The sequence below is a fragment of the Vipera ursinii genome (genome assembly GCF_947247035.1).
Source record: "Vipera ursinii genome assembly, chromosome: 1".
Classification (NCBI taxonomy): Eukaryota; Metazoa; Chordata; class Lepidosauria; order Squamata; family Viperidae; genus Vipera; species Vipera ursinii.
Window position 1 is genome coordinate 168,992,790 of NC_139512.1, and position 24,579 is coordinate 169,017,368.

The 24,579-nt window shown below is 36.7% G+C and overlaps 2 protein-coding genes across 5 annotated transcripts in view; one reads left to right on the forward strand and one right to left on the reverse strand.

The window, feature by feature from the left end:
• The window catches only part of PMS1 (PMS1 homolog 1, mismatch repair system component), a 114,995-nt gene that overhangs the window by 88,971 nt on the left and 1,445 nt on the right, over positions 1-24,579 (forward strand). The window lies entirely within an intron of this gene.
• On the reverse strand, positions 8,356-20,405 carry MSTN (myostatin). The gene is made up of 3 exons (XM_083359552.1): positions 19,977-20,405; positions 14,379-14,752; positions 8,356-8,959 (listed from the first exon to the last, which is right to left on the reverse strand). Exons 1-3 carry the CDS (start codon positions 20,326-20,328, stop codon positions 8,579-8,581), a joined length of 1,107 nt encoding a protein of 368 aa, XP_083215678.1. The 5' UTR covers positions 20,329-20,405; the 3' UTR covers positions 8,356-8,578.

Below are 24,579 nucleotides of genomic sequence, written 5' to 3' on the forward strand. Positions count from 1 at the left end.
CATAAAGAAATGCCTGGCTGGGGACAGGCGGGTAATGTGATCCAAGAAGGATTAGCAGTCAGGCTTTCTAACGGAGGCTTAAGGATTTCTGGGGCCGGCAAGAGATAATGCAGCCTAAAGATGGGCTGGAGGGCAGATTCCAGAGGAGGGGAGGAGAAGAGAGAAAAGGAAGTCTACTTGCAACGGTGAATTCTCTCAAACTGTGATATTGGCTCTAAAACTAGGTTTTATAAGGTCTGCTGTATCCACATTCTCTTGAATGATCATCTGCCAACACTTACACTGACAACCTTAAGTTGGAATTTTAAACCTAATTAGTAGCTGAAAGAAGAACAGCATCATCTGCATAAAGCAAAGCACAATTTTCCTTTTGCCTAATAAAGGACAGTGGCTATAAATTTGATGTAATGTAGTCCCCAGTTCATTGACATAGATCTTAAATGTGTTGGGGAAATGTTGTCTCACACCTTTAGTCATTACTAGGTTGCCTGTAAGTACGTTTTTATGTTGCATCTAACCTGCATTATACTATCTTGATATAATGCCAAAACATTAAAAATGTAAGACTCCTGCTAGGAGCCAAATTCTCCAGTTTAACCCAAAGTATGGGCCTGTTAACAGAATCAGAATCACGTTTTTTGAATAAAAATTCATTAAAAAAGGAAAGCAGAATATTTTCCAGACAAGTAGACTATTGTTGATTTATCCTTTCTAAAAATAACCTAAAGATTTGTTAAACAGTGTTCTTCAAGGTAGAAGGTTAATTTTTCATTCAACAGCAATACTGTAGCATTTAGACTAATACTGCTCCATAGTGCTTTACAGCCCTCTCTGAGTATTTGTTTTATTTATTTATTTATTAAATTTTTATACCGCCCTTCTCCCGAAGGACTCAGGGCGGTTTACAGGGCAATAAATATTAAAAACGAAGTACAGAAATTAAAAAACAATTAAATATTATGTCCGATATATACAGTAATTAAAAAACCATGTTAAAACCCCAACCCCTAACCCATCAAACCAGGCCGGATTGCTCAAATAAATAAGTTTTTAGATCCCGCCGGAAGGAGCGAAGGTCGGGGGCCATCCGAAGCTCGACCGGCAAGCGGTTCCACAGGTCTGGTGCGCCCACAGAGAACGCCCTCCCCCTAGGGGCCACCAATCAACATTCCTTGATCGGAGGCACCCTGAGGAGGCCCTCTCTGTGGGAGCGCACTGGACGGAGGGAAGTTGACATATATTGCGCCCAACAACCTGGGACCTCATTTTACCAACCTCAGAAGATGGAAAGCTGAATCAACCTTCAGCCACTCAGGATTGAACTCCTGGCAGTGAATTAGCCTGAAATACTGCATTCTAACCATTGTGCCACCTCAGCTCATGGCTATCTATTTAACTATTTGCAATATAGTTTTCCCAGTACTGAAAGCAAGCTACTTGGGGAATAATTGACAGTGCCTTCCATATTTCCCTTGTTATACACCTCAAATCCAGCCTGAGGCATTTGAATCTGAACTATTATAATAAATAGGCCATCAGTCTAAGTTTCATTTGAGAAGCTTGATGGGTGTTCTATTTGGGCGGGCTGCCTTATGAGATTTTACTTTTGAAATAAGTAAGATCAACAGTCACTTCATCAGACACTAGTTCCTAGTAGACAAGGTGAGCAGCTTTGATCTGATATTATTTCCTATATTCATAATAAGCTATTCCTGATCCACCCCACAAATGATTTGAAATATTTTTTTCCCGGATCTTTGATGGTATACCACAATTTTGAACTGCGAGAGCAATGAAAGCCCTGGAAATGAAACCACTCGTCCATGTAATAAAAGATAAATAAGGCAACTTGATTATTAAACTTTCAATCAATTCTGCCATTTAAATAATCCAAAATGCAAAGCACTTTTATCATATAGCCCTACTTTCTATTTTCATAAGAAGGCTGCAAACGAAGTTGTGCATACCCTCTGAATGAGAACAATTACATATAAATACATTGTAACAATTCTGTATCTTAATTTGTTTTAGCATATACATGAAAAGGACAAACAGGCTAACTGGCTGAGAAAGGTACAGTTTTTATTAGTTCTCAGAAGGTTTTTTTTTTTGTATAATTGACATTTTCCAAAAGTACTTTATTAGTATCAACTAAAATGACACAACCAGAAATCCAAGCAGGGGCAAATTCATTCATTTCTTGATTTAATAAAATCAACTGAATTAAGTTTCAATTTTAAGATTAAAATTACATTGCATTCCAATGGACTTGATATATTGCATATCTTTTGCATCACTTCACAAAGGTAAATCACCAGAATTTTTGGATTCCCTACATTGCAGAGATTTTTTTTTATGCATAAACACTTTGGATCCAGTTTAAGGTTGTAATATTTATGTAACTACCAGTATTATGGACAATATTTATTCACTTATTAACTATGGGCAATAATATCAAGGAATTGAAGCACAACCTAACACTTCATGTGTAGCAAACTAATGCTTCATGTGTAGGAAACTGTATGAGAATGTAGAGGATACTGACTTTGTATAAGCTATCTTTGCAAAGGATGACATCAAAAATACCAGGGGTTGGATGTAGATCAGGGGTGTCAAACTTGCAACGTATCATGACTTTTCCCCCATTGCCGGAGGTGGGGTGGGCGCAGTTTTGGCATGGCGCATCTGGCCCGTGGGCTGGCATTTTAACACCCCTGATGTAGATTATGGAAAGCTGTTTTGGCATTAATACAAGTGCTTTAAATTAAATAAAAAGTGTACTCTGCTTTGTGCACTTTACAGCAGAAGAGAAACAGTTATTAAAATATGATATAGTTCCAGTACATTGTAGCATATGTCTAAAGCAATGGAATATGACATTTTGGCAATAACTTGTAATTTATACAAGCTATAGATACTACATATTAGGCTATGTAGTGATACCATATGTCAATAGCATTATGTCTGAACAAACATTTTAGCTATCTTAGTCCCAGACATCCATGTAATAGCCTTTTACTCCCAACTGAGATTGTTTGGAATAGTTCTATTAAGTCCTACTAAATAGCAATGTAATGAAAACAAATGTTTGTGTGACTGTGTGTGTGATGCATTGCTTTCATCTATATAACTCAGAATACAAATCACAGAGTCAGTTACAGTTCAGTAATATGGATTATTTTTTACCATTTGGTTTCGATGGAAGAATGGTGCTGTTCTTGGGAATTAGAAGAACATGAGCTGACATGGGTGGCATGAGTATTACTGGTAGAAAAAGTCAAGGATAATGTGGATTTTAAAAACCATTATGTTAGACATTTCATACTGAAAATATGGAATAAATAAACTGTAAATCCAGGTTATACCAGAAAACACCTTTGTGGTTCTCCCCCGCAAAGCATTTAATAGACAAGACAAAGGCAAATCGTGAGATTTTTGTCAAGGAGAATGTAAAATTAAGAGAAATGGTGGCAGAGGAATATTATTGTCAATGGTTTTCTTAGCTACAGTTATTAGAAAGATTTAAAATAGACAAAGGTATTTATAGTTTTGACAATGTAAAACTGAGTTTGAAACAGAACTTTGTGAAAACAATGAACAACTATTAAAATGATGAACATGCAATTGCTAAAATGCAATTGCTTTGAAATTTGAATTTTATTGAATTTGAAGCAGAAGAACAAATGGAAGAATAATGGGGCTAAAATATATTTCAGATGGAACAATGGGAAAATGTGGTTGAAAGAAGTGAAATTTATACTATGTTCTCATCTTAAGGGGAATTCTTATAAAATGATGAACTATTGGTACATGTCACCAGTCAAATTGTCTACTGTAAAATCTATAAAAGGCACTTCAAATCTATGTTGGAAATGTGAACAAGAAGGGACATTTGATCATGCTTAGTGGATGTGTAAAAATGCTAAAGAAATTGGATTTAAATATATATATTAATTCAGAGAATTTTAAAGATTAATGCACAATTGAGACCAGATATTTTTCTTTTCAAATCAATGGACAGTTGGAAAAATGTCATGGAACTTTGTTTTTGTGTATGATAAGTGCACCAAGATTATTGCATGCACAAAAATGGAAAGATTCAGGATTATCCACAATAGAGGAATGGTTGGTAAAGATGATGGAACTAGCTGAAATGGCTAAATTGACTTCATTCATCAGAGAAAAGATAGTATTTATATTTATTGTTAACTGGAAATCCCTTATGGACTTTTTGTGTAAAACAGAAAAAAATGAGCTTTATTATTTATGGTTTTGATTATTAGGCAGGGTAGATTATAGAAAGGAGAGTGTCATGTATTGTCTGGTATGATGATGGAGAACAGGAGCCACTCAATTGTCGCTTTAATGGCATGATTGGATCAATATTAATATGAATGTCTTATGGGCACTTACCTGGACTGTACCTTGGAATCTGGATTTGGACTAGACTTCTAGATTTTCTTCTTTTTGGGGGGAGAGGGGGCTTTTCTCAGCTTTTCAGCTGTATGGAGCTGGAGAATGGACTGTGTTTGCACATGGCTGCACTGGTCATATTTCCTGCATGACTGGCAACTGATGAAGCCAGAGGGTTTCAGAGGGACCTGGAGGTTGTTTCTGCCAGTCGGCTGCATGGTCCATCCTCCACTGATGATGTCCAATTATATATCTCTTCCCCTGGCAAATTAAGCCATGCCATTATTGTGAGGGTCTGGATGGGGAATCCTGGCTGAAGACCGAGTGACTTTAGGTTTTGGAGCCTACTGATTACAGGACTTTGCCTTCTTTGGTGTTGGATGGAGTTGCACTCCCCAAACAAACCCAGTGTGCAATCTGGGGATCCTTCTAGATTCATGACTCTTGCTCAAAGAGCATGTGGCAGTCATAGCTAGGAGGACCTTTGTACAACTTTGGGTTGTGTGTAAATTGCACCCATTTCTGGCATGACACTGGGCTATCCGAAGGACCACAGCTTGTCCCATTAATTTTGACAGAGTAAGAATATTGTTGGTACCATCTGCTAGGGGTCTTCTCTGCTGTGTGGCCTACCACATACTGTATAACCTTCTCACCACCACCCCCAAAATCAGGTCAGTCCATCTTTGTTAATGTTCCGCAAGTTCTTGAAGACCTGATTATGTCATCTGGCATGGGAGTTCCAGAGAACTAGAGGCATTCTATGATGGTCCCATTATTGAACTCGATATAGTCACTCTTTGTGCTTTGTGGTTCATGTATTTTTTTAAAAATTTTAATGAATGTTTTTATATATTTGTTGTTTTATGTGATTGTTGCATGCCACTCAGGGACACTCCCAGTGAGATGAGCAGCTATATAAATTTTATTAATTTAATAAAATAAATAATATCACATTTTCTGTACAATAAAGAAATTTCGAATTTAAAAAGTGCCATATAATCAACCATGAGTTGTAAGATGAAAGTAAGGTAAATCTTTTTCCATTTTATAATACGTTCTGCAGACTGATTAAAATCAAGACTGCAGAACTGTATGACAAATGAAATGTTAAATAGCAAAACTGAGGTGATGATTCCTGGCATAGTCTGTGAGCTCCTCTTTCTTAGAAGATCAAGTACTCTAATGAACTGTTCTAGAAATTCCATTACTTCATCACGAGTTTTCAGGCTCATCAGTAAGACAAATATTTGCATACTATGTTCTGAACTCCGTGTAAAATAAATATGTGAAATAGTTGGTGAGTGATTGCAAACTGTCATTGGGAGAGCTTACTCAAGTTCACATTGGCCATAGAAAGGCTAAGGCTCCTGAGCTGCAGGGAGATCTGCTAAGAAAATCTGGCATCAATGTAGAATTTTGTTATATGCTGTATGGCATGAGCATGCATGAATTATTACTAGTACTTTCAATAAAATTTCTCCCACACAAAGAATAAAGTTTGTATAATACAATTTGTATAATATTAAATAAGCTTAGCATTAGAAGAGATATATGTGATTTGGTATTTACAAATTTTAAAGTAAATAAATCTATTTATTTAGAGTAAGTAAATTTTAAAGTAAATAAATCTATTTATTTAGAGTACAGTAAGGATTTATTTCCACAACTATTGTTTATTGCAGTATTAAATTACCACTGAAGCCAGGACTTAGATTATTTAGTGAATCTACAGTATGTGTGTCAGTATATTAGCATATTAAGAAACTGCTAGCGGTTATCTTCCATGCTAAAAAGTCTTCCACATAACAGAAGAGCTTATTAATTAACCTGTTCCTACTCTTGCCTCTGATACCCAAATAGCTATGCACTGTAAATGTGAATATAGTAACACAGTAATATTTCATTAAGCCCAAATATAGCTGCCAGAAGGTAAAATCAGCAGCCTGACTTTGCCTTCATTATCTTCATGAGACTTTAGATCTTAAACAAGCATAACTTGATTGGCCACTATATGCAATCAGGAAAAAAAAGTTTAAATATCACTGAAATAAAAAAAGTTAAACTTTACAAAGTTACAATAATATAAATTGAGTGGGAAGAGGAAAACTATTAGTGACTAATATAAAGTTTGCTGCAGTCTCATGCAAATAAAATGTTAAGTTGAAAACCAATATAATAACTGGAATTTTCATACTATAAATTTTTTTAAAAAAATTAACAGAAATTACATGGTTATTGATTGCATTCCAATAATAGTTGATATTTAAAATAATATTCCTGACAAGAAATACAGTATGTAAATTCTGTTGAGCAAAATATACAATAATGTGTATTACATATGTTTATTACATACTGTATAAAATAAATCTAATAACATATTATATACGATTTTAGCACTTGAAAAAATGCCATCAGTTTTACATTGTGAGCAATATTACAGACTACGAAAAAGTTGATTTTGCTTTAATTTGATCAATATAGAGGTCATTATTTGTACAATTAGATTTAAAACATATCAAGTGAAGAGGAATAGTAAGTGTTCTGAAAATGCTTTTTCAAGATTTTATGCAAGAGTTTAGCTTCACCCATCACAATAGTCCTTTACTTTGAAAAAAAAACCCTTCATGCAGATCAAATTTTATGGAAGTCCCTACTGGGATTTAGTTTCATTTTTCTCATAATGTTTTAGTGTAAAATATAAAACATTATTCCTATATCTGCAAGGGCATCCTTAAACAGACCATGTAAAGTCTCTTATGTCTTTATTGTATGTCACACTAATGTAAATCACCAATATATATATGTATACTTGTTTTATGCATTACTTTGCTGATGTTCCATATCAACAATTACTGTGTTCCATTAATTTTTCTAATCAACTTTCTTGTTAACCTTGAATGAAGTAGGGTATATATTAAAAAAATAAGAATATTTGAGTGAAGTCATAAGTAGCATGGAAGATTTAACATGCATATCTGTGCTTTCTTATTGCAAAAGAATAAAAGAATTTAACATACCAGTAATCTAAGTACAACTTTATGTGGTAGAAAAAGACAAACCCATGTGGCACATCATATACTCAGAGTAAATAAAAAATAAAAATTTATTTACAATATAGTACTTTGTGTGTGTATATAACAACAAAACTTATAATATCAACATTTCATTTTACAGTATTGTGCTTATTAATTTTATCAATTGCATGTCACTAGGCAAACAATGTTGCAGTATATTTATAATAATTTTATAATAAAGAACCAATTTTGCTTTTGCTTTTGTAATCGTCAGTAGATATTTGCTACAATAAGGACCACACATAAGCACACACAAACTTTAATTAAAATTTCCATGCTTTGTGAATAATTAATAAACTATAATTGAGAATTCTATTTATTATGCTTTATGTTTCATGAACATTAATGCCTGAAATCCTGTTGGTGTGTACAGTTCTACTACAGTATTCAGTTTAGCTACATTGTGGTAATCTTATTTTGGGTTCTTGCAGCAAATAGTTAGGAGTGCATATTGAATCTACTGTGATAGCACCATTGCCAGAAAATAATTAAAATAGTAATTATAAAAGGAATGAAAAGACAATGAAGTTATCATAATTTGTGGATTTGTCTGCTCTCTGGAATTTCATCTTATCTGTTTTTATACTATAAAATCAGTTCAAGTGTTTGATTATAATTCAGTGGCACTCATCGTTCTGTGTTTTGCCAGAATATCCTCTGGTGTAAATACAACAGTAAAATAAATTGTTAAGACTATGTACTATATTAGTAAACTCCTTTTAATTCTCTGGAATACAAGGAGGAGTTATTTTATCTATTTCTATTTGTTGAAGTTAATATATGATTATGGTATATGCATAAATGAAAAGATAGCTCTTTTCATAGCAAGTAAATCACAAAGTCTTGAGGGGTTGATTGTAGCTTATCATATTCACTGATTAAAAAAACACCACTTGCATAAAAAAAATGTCTTTCAGTTCATATATTGTACTTTGCCTGTTAGGAAATCCTTACAATAGCCTAAAATATAACCTATGAGAGGTAGGCCTATTGTTTAAAAATTCACAGTTTCCAAAATTGCTGAAAGGAAATATATACATATATTGGTAAATTCCATATTTTATGAAGCAGCAAACTTAATGCAAAATTCATGAGCAGCCACAACGATCTACTACCATAGCTGGTATTTTCCCATATATTATTTGTTCTTTTCCATTGAAATATAACATATTTATTGGGGACATCTTAGTAGGTGTGCAGCAAGGGCCTGCTGAACCTCTTGGATTTGCTTGATGTACCAGATGAGTATGTGGATATTTTTGTAAAAATACAAATTCACATTCTCCAGAGCAGTAGTTTGCCTTATATCTTTTGGGTGCAATAATCCAGTCCCATCCAAAAGCTTCAAAATCCACTGTCAATGGGTAACGACAACATCGAGATTCTGTTGAGTGTTCGTCACAATCAAGCCCAAAATCTCTGCGTGATCTTTTTGGCGTGTCTGTAATCTTGACCTCTAAAAAAGGATTCTATAAATAAAAGAAAATGAATAGTATATTGGGAAAAGATATATTACTCAACATTTCATACAGGATACATTTTTTCTACCTATTATTTGGCATTTAAATACTGTTACCTTTTTGAATGTACAATTTTGACTGCAAAATAATAATCCCTTGCAAGTGATTCTAGTAATATTTCTATAAACTTTATTTTTGTATATAATTTTAAATTTTGAACTGTAACAAACATCTCTAATCCACTGAATGTTATCCAGGAACTGCACAATGCTTCTAGCCTTGAGTTTCTTGAGCAGCAGCACCCTCTAGTACATGGTAATCGATTTTAGAAAACCAAATGTATTTTCACGTTGTTCAAAGAATAAAAAGAATAACCATTGTTTTAATAGAAAAACAAGATTTTTCTTTGTTTTCACAATTTCCCATGCGTTCCAATCTGTTCCAAAAGACTCCTTATTTCTCTGAAACAGAATAAGGGGTGAATGAGGAACTATACTGAAAGATAACTCATCCCACAAAGAACAGTCTATTGATGTATGAGCATAATTTAAATATTCTCTTAGCAATTGTCAGGGTTTTTGGCAGGGGAGCATTTAGTTACAACTATTTTCCTGTTGTCAATCATATATGAGAGAATAAAATGAGTAGCAAAGGGGGGGAAAATAGATTAAGACTTTTGATTACTTGATTTTAAAATCTGTATTTTTCTGTGTTCTGAATATCCATAAAGTTTCCCAAATTTATCACAGAGAGACAATGTACAGTATGTTTATATACTTTATATTATGATTTATTCTTCAAATAACAAATAGCAGTTCTGAATTAGATTTACACACACACACATACACACTTTATATATCAACATCTTTTTTGTGATATTGTGACCAAAATTGGCTGCAGTATTCCATGTGTGGTCTTACTAGCGTTTTATAAAGCAGTACTAATTCTTTGAGAGATCTTTTTTCTATGCCTCTGTTTATACAACTCAGGATTGTATTAGTTTTTTTTGGCAGCTGTTGCACACTGCTGGCTCATAGTCAAGTGATCGTCCACTAAGACTCCAAGGTCCCTCTCACAGTTGCTGCTTTTAAGCCAGGTCTCACCCAATCTGTTCTTGAACTGTTCATTTATCCAGCCTAAATGTAAAACTTTGCTTTTCTCCACAGTTAAACTCATTTTGTTGGATAGGGCCCATTGTTCAAGTTGTCTAGATCTTTTTGGATCCTGAGTTTGTCTTCTGGGGTGTTGGCTACTCCTGTCAGTTTGGTGTCATGCATGATTCTATGTCCATGTACACTGTTATATTTACTATTAAAGTTATTTCATGTTCTCTAAAACTACTTAGAAGCTTAATTTTCCCACATTTAAATATTTATAAAAATCCTGAACCCATTAAGACTGTAGCAATTTTTCCAGCAATTTATTGTTAGCAGGCTGTTGTTGTTGTTGTTAGCTGCGAAGTCGTGTCCGACCCATCGCGACCCTATGGACAACATTCCTCCAGGCCTTCCTGTCCTCTACCATCTTCTGGAGTCCATTTAAGCTCACGCCTACTGCTTCAGTGACATCATCCAGCCACCTCATTCTCTGTCGTCCCCTTCTTCTATTGCCCTCGATCTTCCCCAGCATTAGGCTCTTCTCCAGGGAGTCCTTCCTTCTCATTAGGTGGCCAAAGTACTTGAGTTTTAGCTTCAGGATCTGGCCTTCTAAAGAGCAGTCAGGATTGATCTCCTCTAGGACTGACCGGTTTGATCGCCTTGCAGTCCAAGGGACTCGCAGGAGTCTTCTCCAGCACCACAGTTCAAAGGCCTCAATTCTTTGGCGCTCAGCCTTTCTTATGGTCCAACTTTCACTACCATACATTGCAACTGGAAAGACCATAGCCTTGACTATACGCACTTTTGTTGACAGGGTGATGTCTCTGCTTTTTAGTGTGCTGTCTAGATTTGCCATGGCTTTCCTCCCCAGGAGCAAGCGTCTTTTAATTTCTTGGCTACAGTCCCCATCTGCAGTGATCTTGGAGCCCAGGAAAATAAAATCTGTCACTACCTCCATTTCTTCCCCATCTATTTGCCAGGAATTGAGAGGGCCAGATGCCATGATCTTGGTTTTCTTAATGTTAAGTTTCAACCCAAGTTTTGCACTCTCCTTCTTCACCTGCAACAAGAGGCTCTTTAGTTCTTCTTCACTTTCTGCCATTAGAGTGGTATCATCTGCGTATCTTAGGTTGTTGATATTTCTTCCGGCAATCTTAATTCCAACTTTTGATTCATCTAGCCCTGCCTTTCTCATGATGTGCTCTGCATATAAGTTAAATAGGCAGGGCGACAGTATACAGCCTTGCCGGACTCCTTTCCCAATTTTGAACCAATCAGTGGTTCCGTGTCCAGTTCTCACTGTTGCTTCTTGACCCGCATATAGGTTTCTCAAGAGACCAATAAGATGGTCTGGTACTCCCATCTCTTTAAGAACTTGCCACAGTTTGTTATGATCCACACAATCAAAGGCTTTAGCATAGTCAATGAAGCAGAAGTAGATGTTTTTCTGGAACTCCCTAGCTTTCTCCATGATCCAGCGTATGTTGGCAATTTGATCTCTAGTTCCTCTGCCTCTTCGAAATCCTGCCTGCACTTCTGGTAGTTCTCGATCCACATACTGCTGAAGTCTAGCTTGTAGGATTTTAAGCATGACTTTACTAGCATGAGAAATGAGTGCAATGGTGCGATAGTTTGAACATTCTTTGGCACTGCCTTTCTTAGGAATTGGAATGTAAACTGATCTTTTCCAATCCTGTGGCCACTGTTGAGTTTTCCAAATTTGCTGGCAAATTGAGTGTAGCACTTTTACTGCATTGTCTTTTAAGATTTTGAATAGCTCAGCTGGAATACTGTCACCTCCACTAGCTTTGTTGTTGCTCAGCTTTTCTAAGGCCCACTTCACTTCACATTCTAGGATGTCTGGCTCGAGGTCAGTGACCACCTCATTGTGATTATCAGGGACGTTAAGCTCATTCTTGTATAGTTCTTCTGTGTAATTTTGCCACCTCTTCTTAATCTCTTCTGCCTCTGTTAGGTCCCTGCCATTTTGGTCCTTTATCATGCCCATTTTTGCATTAAACGTTCCCTTCATTTCTCCAATTTTCTTGAAAAGATCTCTGGTCCTCCCTATTCTATTGTTTTCTTCTATTTCTTTGCACTGTTCATTTAAGAAGGCATTCTTATCTCTTCTAGCTATTCTCTGGAATTCTGCATTCAATTGGGTGTATCTTTCTTTTTCTCCCTTGCCTTTCGCTTCCCTCCTTTCCTCAGCTATTTGCAAAGCTTCCTCAGACAGCCATTTTGCTTTCTTGCATTTCTTTTTCTTTGGGATGGTTTTGGTTGCTACCTGTTGTACAATGTCACGAACCTCTGTCCATAGTTCTTCAGGCACTCTGTCTATCAGATCTAATTCCTTAAATCTATTTGTCACCTCTACTGTATATTCAACAGGGATATGATTTAATTCATACCTGACTGGCCTAGTGCTTTTCCCTACTTTCTTCAGTTTAAGCCTAAACTTTGCAAGGAGAAGCTCATGGTCTGAGCCACAGTCAGCTCCTGGTCTTGTTTTTACTGACTGTATAGAGCTTCTCCATCTTTGGCTGCAGAGCATATAGTCAATCTGATTTCTGTGTTGACCATCTGGTGATGTCCATGTGTAGAGCCGTCTCTTGGGTTGTTGGAAAAGAGTGTTTGCTATGACCATCGTATTCTCTTGACAGAATTCTATCAGCCTGTGCCCTGCTTTATTTTGCACTCCAAGGCCAAACTTGCCTGTTATTCCAGTTATCTTTTGGCTTCCTACTTTAGCATTCCAATCCCCCATGATGATAAGAACATCATTTTTTGGTGTTAGTTCTATAAGGTGCTGTAGTGCTTCATAGAACTGGTCAATTTCATCCTCTTCAGCACTGGTGGTTGGGGCATAGACTTGGACTACTGTGATATTGAATGGTTTCCCTTGGATTCGAACTGAGATCATTCTGTCATTTTGAGGATTGTATCCCAGTATTGCTTTTCCTACTCTTTTATTGACTATGAAGGCTACTCCATTTCTTCTGAAGGATTCTTGCCCACAGTAGTATACCTGATGGTCATCTGAATTAAATTCACCCATTCCTGTCCATTTTAGTTCGCTGATACCTAAGATGTCAATGTTCAGTCTTGTCATCTCTTGTTTGACCACGTCCAGTTTTCCTTGATTCATGGATCTTACATTCCAGGTTCCTATGGAGAAAAAATCTTTACAGCATCGGACTTTCCTTTCACCACCAGACACATCCACAGCTGAGCGTCCTTTCAGCTTTGGCCCAGTCGCTTCATTCTTTCTGGCGCTACTAGTACTAGCCCTCTGCTCTTCCCCAGTAGCATATTGGACGCCTTCCGACCTGAGGGGCTCATCTTCCAGCGTCATATCGTTTTGCCTTTTGGTACTGTCCATAGGGTTTTCATGGCAAAGATACTGGAGTGGGTTGCCATTTCCTTCTCCAGTGGATCACGTTTTGTCAGAACTCTCTGCTATGACCTGTCCGTCTTGGGTGGCCCTGCACGGCATAGCTCATAGCTTCATTGAATTACGCAAGCCCCTTCGCCACGACAAGGCAGTAATCCATGAAGGGGGTTAGCAGGCTATACTTATTTTAAAATAGCTCTATTTAATCATGTTTACTGTATTCAATTTAATAAAAAGTGTAGTAGCTGGTTGAAACAGAAAAATTAAACAGTATCTATTAGAAATGGAAAATGGAATTATACTTATTGAAATATAATGTTATGGATTTACAATTTTGGTAGTTACTGTCTTTAGTCACTGATGTTGTAACTATTGCAAAATGAATAGAATAGTTACATAAGAAACCGATGAGCAAATGAGCACTCCACTGAATTTCTCCATTTGTTAACTAAATTATATTCTTTCCTCACCAATGTTATATCAAATGAGATGTCAGATCTTCGAACACTTTGACATGCTTCAAAGAAAAACAGCATAAGAAGGCTATTTGTTGCTGAAAGTTTTCTAGGGTTTTTCCTAAGTATCTTATTGTTCACTCTTGGAACCATGATTTTAAGGCTATACATTTTGCTCTAGATAAACTAATTTTGAATATTAACAAATTGAATATGCTGACCTATACAAGCTGACCTAGCGGTAATAAATATTATTAGCTTCATTGACAGAAAATTAATAAGGATCATATTTAATTTTACTCCATTAATTTGCCAGTGTTTTCCTATTACAGTCCTAAACAAAATGATGTAGAGATAAATCCCAGGAAGTGTAATGCCAAGTATATATGGTTATAATCACTATCTTTAAAAAGCTCTGAGCTTTTTTGCTCATTAACTGACACTAATGACAAACATGCTGAGGACTTTAAAGAAGAACTTACCAAGCCTTCTTCTCCTGGTCCTGGATATGTTACTGCAATATCTCTTCCCTTTTCATTCAAAGCTTTGATTTCAATGCCCAAGTTGGATTCAGGTTGTTTAAGCCAATTTTGCAAAACAGTCTTCACGTCAATACTCTGCCAAATACCAGTCCCTGGGTTCATGTCAAGTTTCAAGGATCGAATTGCAGTCGAAGTTGTACCATCTTTCATAGGTCTGATGAGTCTCAGGATCTGCACAAATACTGTTGTAGGCTTCTGGACTTGTCTTAAGTATATCCACAACTGGGCTTTAACTACTCTGTTATACTGTATTTTAGAACTAAATTTAAAGAAGCAACATTTGGGTTTTCCTTCCACAGGTATAGGAAGATCAGCTATAAGTAAATGAATAAGAAAAAAAAACTTGCTTGCACATGATTTTTTTAAAAATATAATCATTATATATCTATAATATATATAATCTTCATAAAATATTTTCAGAATGATTTTTATGATTGTAGATTAGCAGTACAATAGCAAGGAGAATCACTCTGAACTGTGGGGATGATCCATAAAGTATGCCATTTCAAAGATCATCCCCATGCCCCATATTATACCTTGGTACATATTAGACCAAACCATTTCTTCCTATATGACCATGTTTCCCTGAAAGTAAGACCTTCCCCGAAAATATGCCCTAGCTTGATTTTTGGGGGTGGGCTTAATATAAGCTCTACCCAAAAAATAAGCCCTAGTTTTGGGGTGACGTGCACGCCTAAAAATCAACCTAGGGCAGGGGTGGGTGGCTTGGAGCTTACCATTGCAGCCAGGCCTCCCATGGATCGACACTTGCCTCGCTGGCCCACTTCTTCTGCGGCCGAAGGAGCAGCTTCATTCTGCTGCTGAGAATAGAACTCAGGCCTGCATTTTGCAGTCAGGAGGCCTTTCCTGAAGGCTTGTGCAGCCGAGAACCGAGCTATGGATTCAATCTCAGCTACAGAATGAAGCTGCTTCTTCGGCCTCAGAAGTGGGCCAACTGGGTGGGGCTGTTGCTACCGCCACTGCAAGTAGAGTGGAAAAGACACATACACACCAGAAAATAAGACTTGGTGCCTCTTTTGGAGGCAAACAAAAAATAAGACCGGATCTTATTTTGGGGAAAACATGGTATGATTTTGCTACCTCCTTCCCACATGCTCTTGATATGAGGTTAATTTTTATGGTCAATCTCCATGTGTAATTTCTATGTGGAACCATTGCATCAAACTGTTTATTACATAGGCACAAGCCTGTTGCCATGGTGGTGGCAAAAAAAAGTGATTTTTTTTCTACAAAAATGATCACACTGAATAAAAATTAACAGTGAAAAAAATGCATCGTGTTTACCACTGCAGAAAGAGGGAACCTGTGCCTTCAAGTGCACAAATTCAACTCCCTGCATTTGCAACTTCTACATCTCTCATCATGGACCATGTTGGACTGGACTTCTAAGAACTATGGATTCTCAATATCTCTGTGTACTCCATCCTTGCCACAGGAATTGCACTGGACTTCAGCATGCATTCTATAATCTGTTTATCTAGTAAGAATAAAAATTAAATTAACCAAAGTTTCTAAATTAGCTCACAGTACTCATAACATACAATAATTATTTTAGAAATGACGCTATGGAAACACATATAGTTCATTTAGTGACTGTTCAAAGTTACAATGGCACTGAAAAAACTGACTTATGACCATTTTTCACATGACCATTTCAGCATCCCCATGGTCACACAATCAAAATTCAGATGCTTGGCAACTGGTTCATATTTAGGATGGTTGCAGTATCCTGGGGTCATTGGATCAGCTTTTGCAACCTTCTGTACAAGCAAAGCCAATGGGGAAGCCAGATTCACTTAATGACCGTGTTATTAACTTAACAGCTGGAATGATTCACTTAACAACTGTTGTAAGAAAGTTCGCAAAAAGGGGAAAAACTCATTTTACAAATATTTCACTTAGCAACATATATGTGGGGCTCAATTGTGGTCATAACCTGAGGACTACCTGTAGTAGAAAAATGCAGAACTTTGAAATATAAAATTAAAATATTCTAACTTTATTAAGTCTTAAGAAATAAAAAAACTGGGACAAATTCATTTAATCTTAAGAAAACTAATGGAAATTTTTAATTCAAAAGCTGCAAAGTAAATTAAAATGTTCATGGCAACAGCATCTGCATAGATTTTTTTTAAAATTTATCTTTCAGCCTGGCATTTCATGTTTGGAATGTGCAGTGTTCTTGTGAAAAGTTACTTAAGAAGAAAATGGATTCTAAATATTCCCTGGGATTCTTTGTGAGTTTATTACTTAAAGTAACTGACCAGCTGTACAAGTCACTCTTTGAGAAACCTTCAAACAAAATAGCAAGAGATGTTGAATGCATTGCATTATATTCTCAGACTGATAAAGGCTGAGCACCTGCGATCTTAACTGAATATTTTTTTAACCTTAATATTTAATACAAGATTGCAAAGAAGCTAGAAGAGAATTCAGATTGATTTTGCTTGTGCAGTAATAACCAGGGCTTTTTTTTCTCATAGAACGCTCAGAACGGAGTTCAGGCACCTTTTTTGGATGGAACCTTGTAGGGTAGGCAAGGTGGGTTGTATGACATGTGTGAGTTTCGGCACCTTTTTCTTTTACAAAAAAAGCACTGGTAATAACACTTACGTTATTATTTCAGATAAAATAACTTATTTTATTTAAAATTATTTGTTTAATCTGACTTATCAATTCTGAAATTACATTACAGAGATCAGGAAACTAATGTTAGCATATAATGAACTGAGAAAAACAACTTACCTAAGAATACATATACATGCCTGCAAGATGTCTTTTTTATATGTTCCTTGGTGTGATATGGATTATATTAATACAATCACATCACATCAGTGTACACAAAACCATACTAGAAGGCATGTATATGTGCTTGTAACCAAGTTGCTATTCTCAACAGAAGTAAGAATACTAAAATTGTACTTATTCTTTGTCTCTTTTTTATGCATGGCTCCCAATTGCTCGTGACTTCTCGTCTAGACTACTGTAATGCTCTCTACATGGGGCTGCCCTTGAAGTCCACTCGGAGACTTCAACTGGTGCAGAATGCAGCCACGCGAGTTGTGCTGGGGGTTTCCCGATACTCCCATGTTACACCTTTGCTCCGTGAGCTGCATTGGCTGCCGGTTGCCCTCCGGGTGAGGTTCAAGGTATTAGTGATGACTTACAAAGCCCTACATGGCATGGGTCCGGATTACCTACGGCAACACCTGTGGCCGGCGTCAACTTCCCTCCGTCCAGTGCGCTCCCACAGAGAGGGCCTCCTCAGGGTGCCTCCGATCAAAGAATGTCGATTGGTGGCCCCCAGGGGGAGAGCATTCTCTGTGGGCGCGCCAGACCTATGGAAGCGCTTGCCGGTTGAGCTCCGGACGGCCCCCGACCTTCGCTCCTTCTGGCGCGATCTCAAAACCTTCCTTTTTGAACAAGCTGGCCTGGCCTGATGGGATGGGGTTGGGTTTTATAAATCGGTTTTAACTTTTTAATGTGTACTAATTTATTTATGGGCATTGTTGTTTAATTACTTTTAAATTTTTGTATCCTGTTTTTTATTATGTATTGCCCTGTTCACCGCCCTGAGTCCTTCGGGAGAAGGGCGGTATACAAATTAAATTAATAATAATAATAATAATAATAATAATAATAATAATAATAATAATAATAATAATAATAATAGAGGTGAGATTTGGGACTGGTCTGGAGATCATTGAAGAGCACACCTGAATGTCTTGTTGTGGTTTAACAACAGTGTTTAAATCAATTTTGTAATCCTGGAAGTTAGATCCATTGAATTATATTCTTGAAGATAAACTCCACCACATTTACACAATTAACATAATGAAAATTCAATTAAATGAATGAAATTCATTTTCATCATAAATGAAAATTCAAATAAATAGAAAAAAGTTTTTTCCAGAAGGTTCTCCAGGCAACAGAGATAAATAATTTTTGAAATAATTTGCAGAGATTTTGTAACAAAAGCAATTTATTTCCTTCTTAATAGTTACACTCTTAATTATATTTAGATTATCGCAGTTAGATAAAATAGATGCTATTCTTGGTATTATATCAAATGAAATCTCAGTATAGTATATCACTTCAGTCTGCTGGTAGCAAATCTGTGTCATCTGGGCCTAAGTTTTCATTTTACAATATTTCATCATTGCCTTAAGTGTTATTCTGAAGACAGCTGCCATGTCCAACTTTAGCTAATGAAGAACATAAGATACTATAATATAAATTCAGCAAAGATACTTGATAGGACCTGTGGCAGATGCTCAGCACTTAGGCGATAACAAAGAAATGCTCATTCAATAAATAACTTCATTTCTTCTTAACACAACTAATGTTTATTCATAAACATTAAATATAGCATTGTTGCCAGTTAAGGAGTGAGTTTCATATGTGGCTGTTAAAACTATATATTTGTGTTCATTGATATCTGTTGACAGGCCCATGAGTTAGAAAAAAGAAATATATAACAGATTGTTGTGAACTTTTTGTATACCGTTTAATTGATTTTCCAATCATTTCACTGATTCGAGGGAAAAGGCTTCATTAGGACAATTTATCTGAATGTGCATTCCAGTGTTTTGGATATAATTACAACTGGGGCAAGGATTCAAGGTGAAAACCTTGTGGATTTTTATCTTGGTAATGAATTGTAATCACTCGGAAGTGAAATTTAATTGGTTGTCTGGATGTATGATGTCATAGTATTTGCTATGTTATTCCTGACTGGCTGATATTATGCAAATGCAAAAGAAATTAGAATAATTAAAAAACATATAGTAAAAGAACAAATCTGTAAAGGTAAATATAACTTTTACTAGTGTAAACAAACTGTATGAAAAGCCAGTTTGGTGTAATGGCTAAAACACCACACTAGCAACTGGGAGCCCATGAGTTCTAGTCTGACCTGATGTAAAAAGCCAGTTAGGTGACTTTGGGCCAGTCACTCTTTCCCAGCCCTAAGAAGCAGGCAAGGGCAAATCACTTCCAAAAAAATATTGCCCAAAAACTAGTCCAGGGACTAGTCCAGGCAGTTACCAGAAGTCAAAAACTAAATCGAAAGCACCAAAAAATAAAAATAAAAACCTATAGAATTGAAAAAAAAATGATTTTTACATAAATAGGTTTCAAACTTTAACTTATATATCCATATAATAAAAACATTAACATCTGATATATGAGCTATGATACCTGTTTTACCATGTCATTTCTATGAATGTATTTTATTTTCCACTTTTCAGAAAAATGTTTTTAAAACCTGGCTCTTCAGAATGTTTCAGTATATGTCTTTCCTGCGTATTTCTCGTTCTTGTCAGCTTTATAAACACGTTACAGCAAACATGTTTATTGTAGAATAGTTTTTATAAGAAAATATCTTTCTATTTTAAAAATAGTTCTCTGCAGTATGTGCTTTAGAAAGCAGTTTGTTTGAGAAATCTGAAATGTGGCTTCTCAGCACAAAGACAAAAGTGTTTGTTAGTAAAGGAAATATTAACAGAAATTACTTACAGTCTGTAGGCATTGTAATAATAGTTTCAGTTGTAGCATGATAATCATCATCTTCTAAAGAGTCATCACTACTGTCATCTCTCTGGATATCATACTGATCAATCAGGTCTTGCAGTGGTGGAGCTCTAGGTAAAAGTTGCCTTATAATTTCCCGGCTAATGTTAGGTGCTTGTTCTAGACGCAGTTTACTGAGGATCTGAATTTTTATAGCTTCTATTCTTGAAGATTTTGTATTTTGCCTCCATGTACATGCGTTGCATAGTCCACCTTTTTCTGTATTCTCATTTGCCTGATTACTTTCATTAAGTTCCACAGGTATGATTAACATGAAAAGATAAATACACAGATACATTTTTAGTTTGTGTATAACCACACTTTCAAAACAGTTCTTTTTCCTTCTTTTCTCTTTCTCCTTTTCCTTCCTTTGGTTATTTTTTAAAATCTTTCAGTACTCTGTGAACCACTGAAGGCAAATGCAATCTGAGACACTTCAACACTGAATCTTGTATGTTCCAAGAGGGCTTTTTATATTCCAACCTTCATTAGACATGTGTCGTCAAAACTAATGATTGGCTGTTAAACCAATAATGAATCTAGCTGTCAGATGTTAAAGCTGTGTCTGTCATAAATTGGTTGGCTGTATTTTGTTTCTGCCAATGATGAACTAGTTTGCTTATTATTCCATAGAGAGTATCTGCTCACATGCTGAAAAAATATTTCCAAAGAGCAAAGCGAGCAGTATCAAAAGATAATATTACCATTCTTAAATTTGAATCAGCTGTTTATTTTATAATGACTCTGTTCCTGTATCTGAAAAAGTCAACTTATGAATAAAAATAATCTTACATTTTAAAGATTTTTATCAGAAACATTTACCCCAAATATTAAATTACAGTATTAGTTGGAAAAAATGAAATTCATTTGATTCCAAGTGATTTAGAGCTTGACACATCACAGCAAATATTCAGAATATTTTTATTCATGTAATTATATTTAAGAAGACCATACAAATATTCAAAATGAAGCGTCCCTCCATTTGACTTTGGTTCTTGGTACCTGAATCAACACCTTCATGTTGTTTTCTTAAAAAAAGTACAAAGTAGTTTGCATTTTTTTTTCTTTCGAGGATGTTTTCTCAAGTTCCTAGTTTGTCATACAGTCCTAGGATTTCCTAGTTGTCTCCTACCTAAATAGTAAATAAGCCTGATCAATCTGAACTTATTTGAGATCTACCAAAATTGGCTTGGTGCTGCCATGTGCTGTGGTCATATGTTATTCCATGCAGATGGAAGCAGATGGAATTTCATTCTTTGTGAATGTTATTGGGAGCTTAGTCAAGACACTGTCAGAGGGAACCCAGTGTTATTCACTGTGCTCCTGTTTTTTTTAAAGTTTTTAGCCATCAGATCACTTATTATGTAGAGAACCAGTGAACAAGCTGTATCTAATGTTATAACTGCTCCTTCTTGTTACCATTTTTTTTACCGATACCTTTTGGCTTAAAGCAAGAGGTGAGCAAACACAACTAACTTGAAAATATTACAGTCTGGAATGGAAGGATCAGGCTCAGAATCAACCATAGCAAGATCAAATATACGCATTTAGGGACTTCCTGTTTCCGGGAATTCTCCAAAAGTTCTTTCTCAATGGCGTTGCACTCCATAGTTGGGACTAGTGTGTAATTTGGGGGCCCTCCTAGACCAGACATGTCAAACTCGCAATGTCATGCAACGTATCGGAGCTTTTTCGCCATTGTCAGCAATGGGGTGGCCATGGTTTTCCAATGACGCATCTGGCTTGCGGGCCGGCAGTTTGACACCCCTGTCCTAGACTCTCCACAAACTCCTAGCTCTTAATCATTGAGCAAGTTGCACTTCTAGCTAGGAGAGCCTTTGTACAGGTTCATTTGATGTACCAATTTTGTCATCTGAATCAAGGAACCCTTCAATTAAAGCTGATAGAAGATTCAGGAGAGTGAATAGCTATGAGCATACCCCATTTTATTCAGGCAACACGTCAGTTGCATAATCTGCACTGACTAACAATTGGCATCTAGATGCAATTAATGGTGCTAGTATCAACCAGTATGACCCAGGCTCAGGACCAAGATACCCATGAGATTCCCTTTCTCTGCCCATCTTGTCAGATTTGGCAAGGTCAGAATGTTCCAGGCTCCATTTTTAAAGCGTTATCATTTTTTTTTATTGAAAAGTTTTTCAAAACATTTTTTCTTTAACAAAACAACCCCCCCACCCCCATCCCCCCTTCCCAACCCAACCAAACCCTCCCCCCTCCCCTTCCCCCCTCCCCGACTTCCCAGAGCTAAATACAAGGTATAAAAATATAAAACAATCATAAACTACCATATGCTAACAACAATAAACTATTAGGTCTATCGCACTTTAGCTCTTATAAAATAACTACAAGCAATATAAATATCACATCAATACTTATTCAAATGCTAAATGAAACTTTTTAGTCCCATATTATAAAGCGTTATCATTTTGATTGGCCTTTTCAGTATTAGCCCCTGCCCTTTGGAAGAACATTCTCCCTTATGTCCATGTCAACCTGAATATGTAATCTTTTAATGCCAGCCCTTGACCCTAACCCTGATCCAAAAACTAAATTTAATACACAAAAGGGACACCTGTGCCAGAAAATTTAGAAAACCAACACGTGGCCACAGGATTGGAAATGCTCAGTGTTCATTCCACTCTGAAAAAGGGTAACTCTAAAGTTTGCTTCAGTTATTCGAACAATTGCTCTCATCCCTCACATCAGCAAGATTGAAATTATATAACAACGTCTAGCACTATTGCAACGGAATTACAAATGTCTAAACCAGCTTCCAAAGGGGTTGTGGCACCTGCAACCATGTTGCAAATCTGCACTTGATCATGGAAAAATATCATGAATATCAAAAGATCATTTACCTGTGCTTCATCAATTACAAGAAAGTCTTCCATTGTGTTGATCATGAGACACTATAGAGAGCCCTAAAAAGAGCTGTGGGTACTGCACATCTGGTAAGGTTAGTGCAATCACTGTTCAGAAATCAGGAAGCCATGAACACCATATGGAGACACTGATTGGTTTAAGATAGAGAAAAAAGTGAGATAAGGTTGCATTCCTTCCCCTTTCTTAATCAACCTACGGATATGCCAAAATGATCATAAGGAAGCTAGATCTTGAAGAATCAAAAATTAGGCTAAAGTTTGGAGGAAGAACCAATGCAGCCGCGTGAGTGCTTATGGGAGTATCTCGGTACTCCCATTTTACACCACTCCTGCGCGAGCTGCATCGGCTTCCGGTTACCCTCCAAGTGCGATTCAAGGTGCTGGTAGTAACCTTTAAAGCCCTACATGGCTTAGGCCCGGGGTACTTGCGAGACCACCTGCTGCCATTGTCAACCTCCCATCGCCTGGTTCGCTCCCACAGAGTCAGCCTCCTCAGGGTGCCGTCGGCCAGGTAATGCCGGCTGGCGACCCCCAGGGGGAGAGCCTTATCTGTGGGCGCGCTGACCCTCTGGAATGAGTTGCCTCCGGAGCTGCGGATGGCCCTTGACCTTCGGTCCTTCCTCCGTGACCTGAAGACCTGGTTGTTCCAACAAGCGGGCCTGGACTGACTACGTTTTTTAATTAGGCTTTTTACTGGGTTAAATTGTCTCGTAATTTTGCATTTATTGTTTAATTCTCTTTTAAATTTTTTACTCTATGTTTTTTAATTTTTACTGTTGTGAGCCGCCCTGAGTCCTCAAGGAGAAGGGCAGCATATAAATTTAATAAAATAAAATCAAAATCAAATCAACAACAACAACAATGAAGAAAGCCAAAGAAAGTGAGGATTTTGGGTTCTTTCTGAACATCAAATAGACTAAGCTCATGACCACCGCAAGGAATAGAAACATGAAGTAAAAATCGACAGTGAAGAGATAGAATGTGTGGAAAAAATCACTTTCCTAGGATCACAAATCACTCAAAGTGGTGAACGCAGCCCAGAAATAAAATGTCAGACTGCACTGGGTTGCACAATGATGAAAATGAGCTGAATATGGAAAAGCAAGGACATCAGCCTGGTAATCAAATGTACGATAGTCCTCTCTATTGTGTTCCCCATAGCTACCTATGGTTGTGAATTTTAGACCTTAAAAAAACAAGACAGGAAGAAAATTGACTTGTTTGAGCTGTGGTGCTGGTGAAGGCTCCTATGTATTCCTTGCACAGCAGAAGTGATTAACAAGCAGGTTCTGGAGCACATAATACTAGATATGTCACTGGAAAGCAAAGTCACAAAACTGCCTCTCACTTAAGAAGCAGTGCAAAATTGGAAAATGTGGAGAGACCTGGCCCATAGAATTGCCAGGTTGGATATGACTGAATGGATAACATCATAATCATTAACACCCACTTTTCACTGAGGCAAATCTTGACTATAGTGGATTGATACCATATTGCAAGATGTAATCTGGGTCAGTCATTGGGACCAGAGGTTTACTCTTGTGAGTTTTTGGACTCGTGCTGGAGCCCATCCTCAGGCAATCTTCTCTCTAGCAGATCTTCTCTCACACACTCTGCTAGAGAGAAATTCCCTGAGGATGGGC

What these genes read in the sequence shown, in the direction of transcription:
- MSTN (XM_083359552.1), bottom strand. Translation starts at nt 20,328, where the DNA reads ATGTATCTGTGTATTTATCTTTTCATGTTAATCATACCTGTGGAACTT. An exon ending in TATTACAATGCCTACAGACT is followed by an intron (nt 14,753 to 19,976) that starts GTAAGTAATTTC and finishes ATTTACTTATAG; the next exon opens with CTGATCTTCCTATACCTGTG. An exon ending in GACCAGGAGAAGAAGGCTTG is followed by an intron (nt 8,960 to 14,378) that starts GTAAGTTCTTCT and finishes TTTTATTTATAG; the next exon opens with AATCCTTTTTTAGAGGTCAA.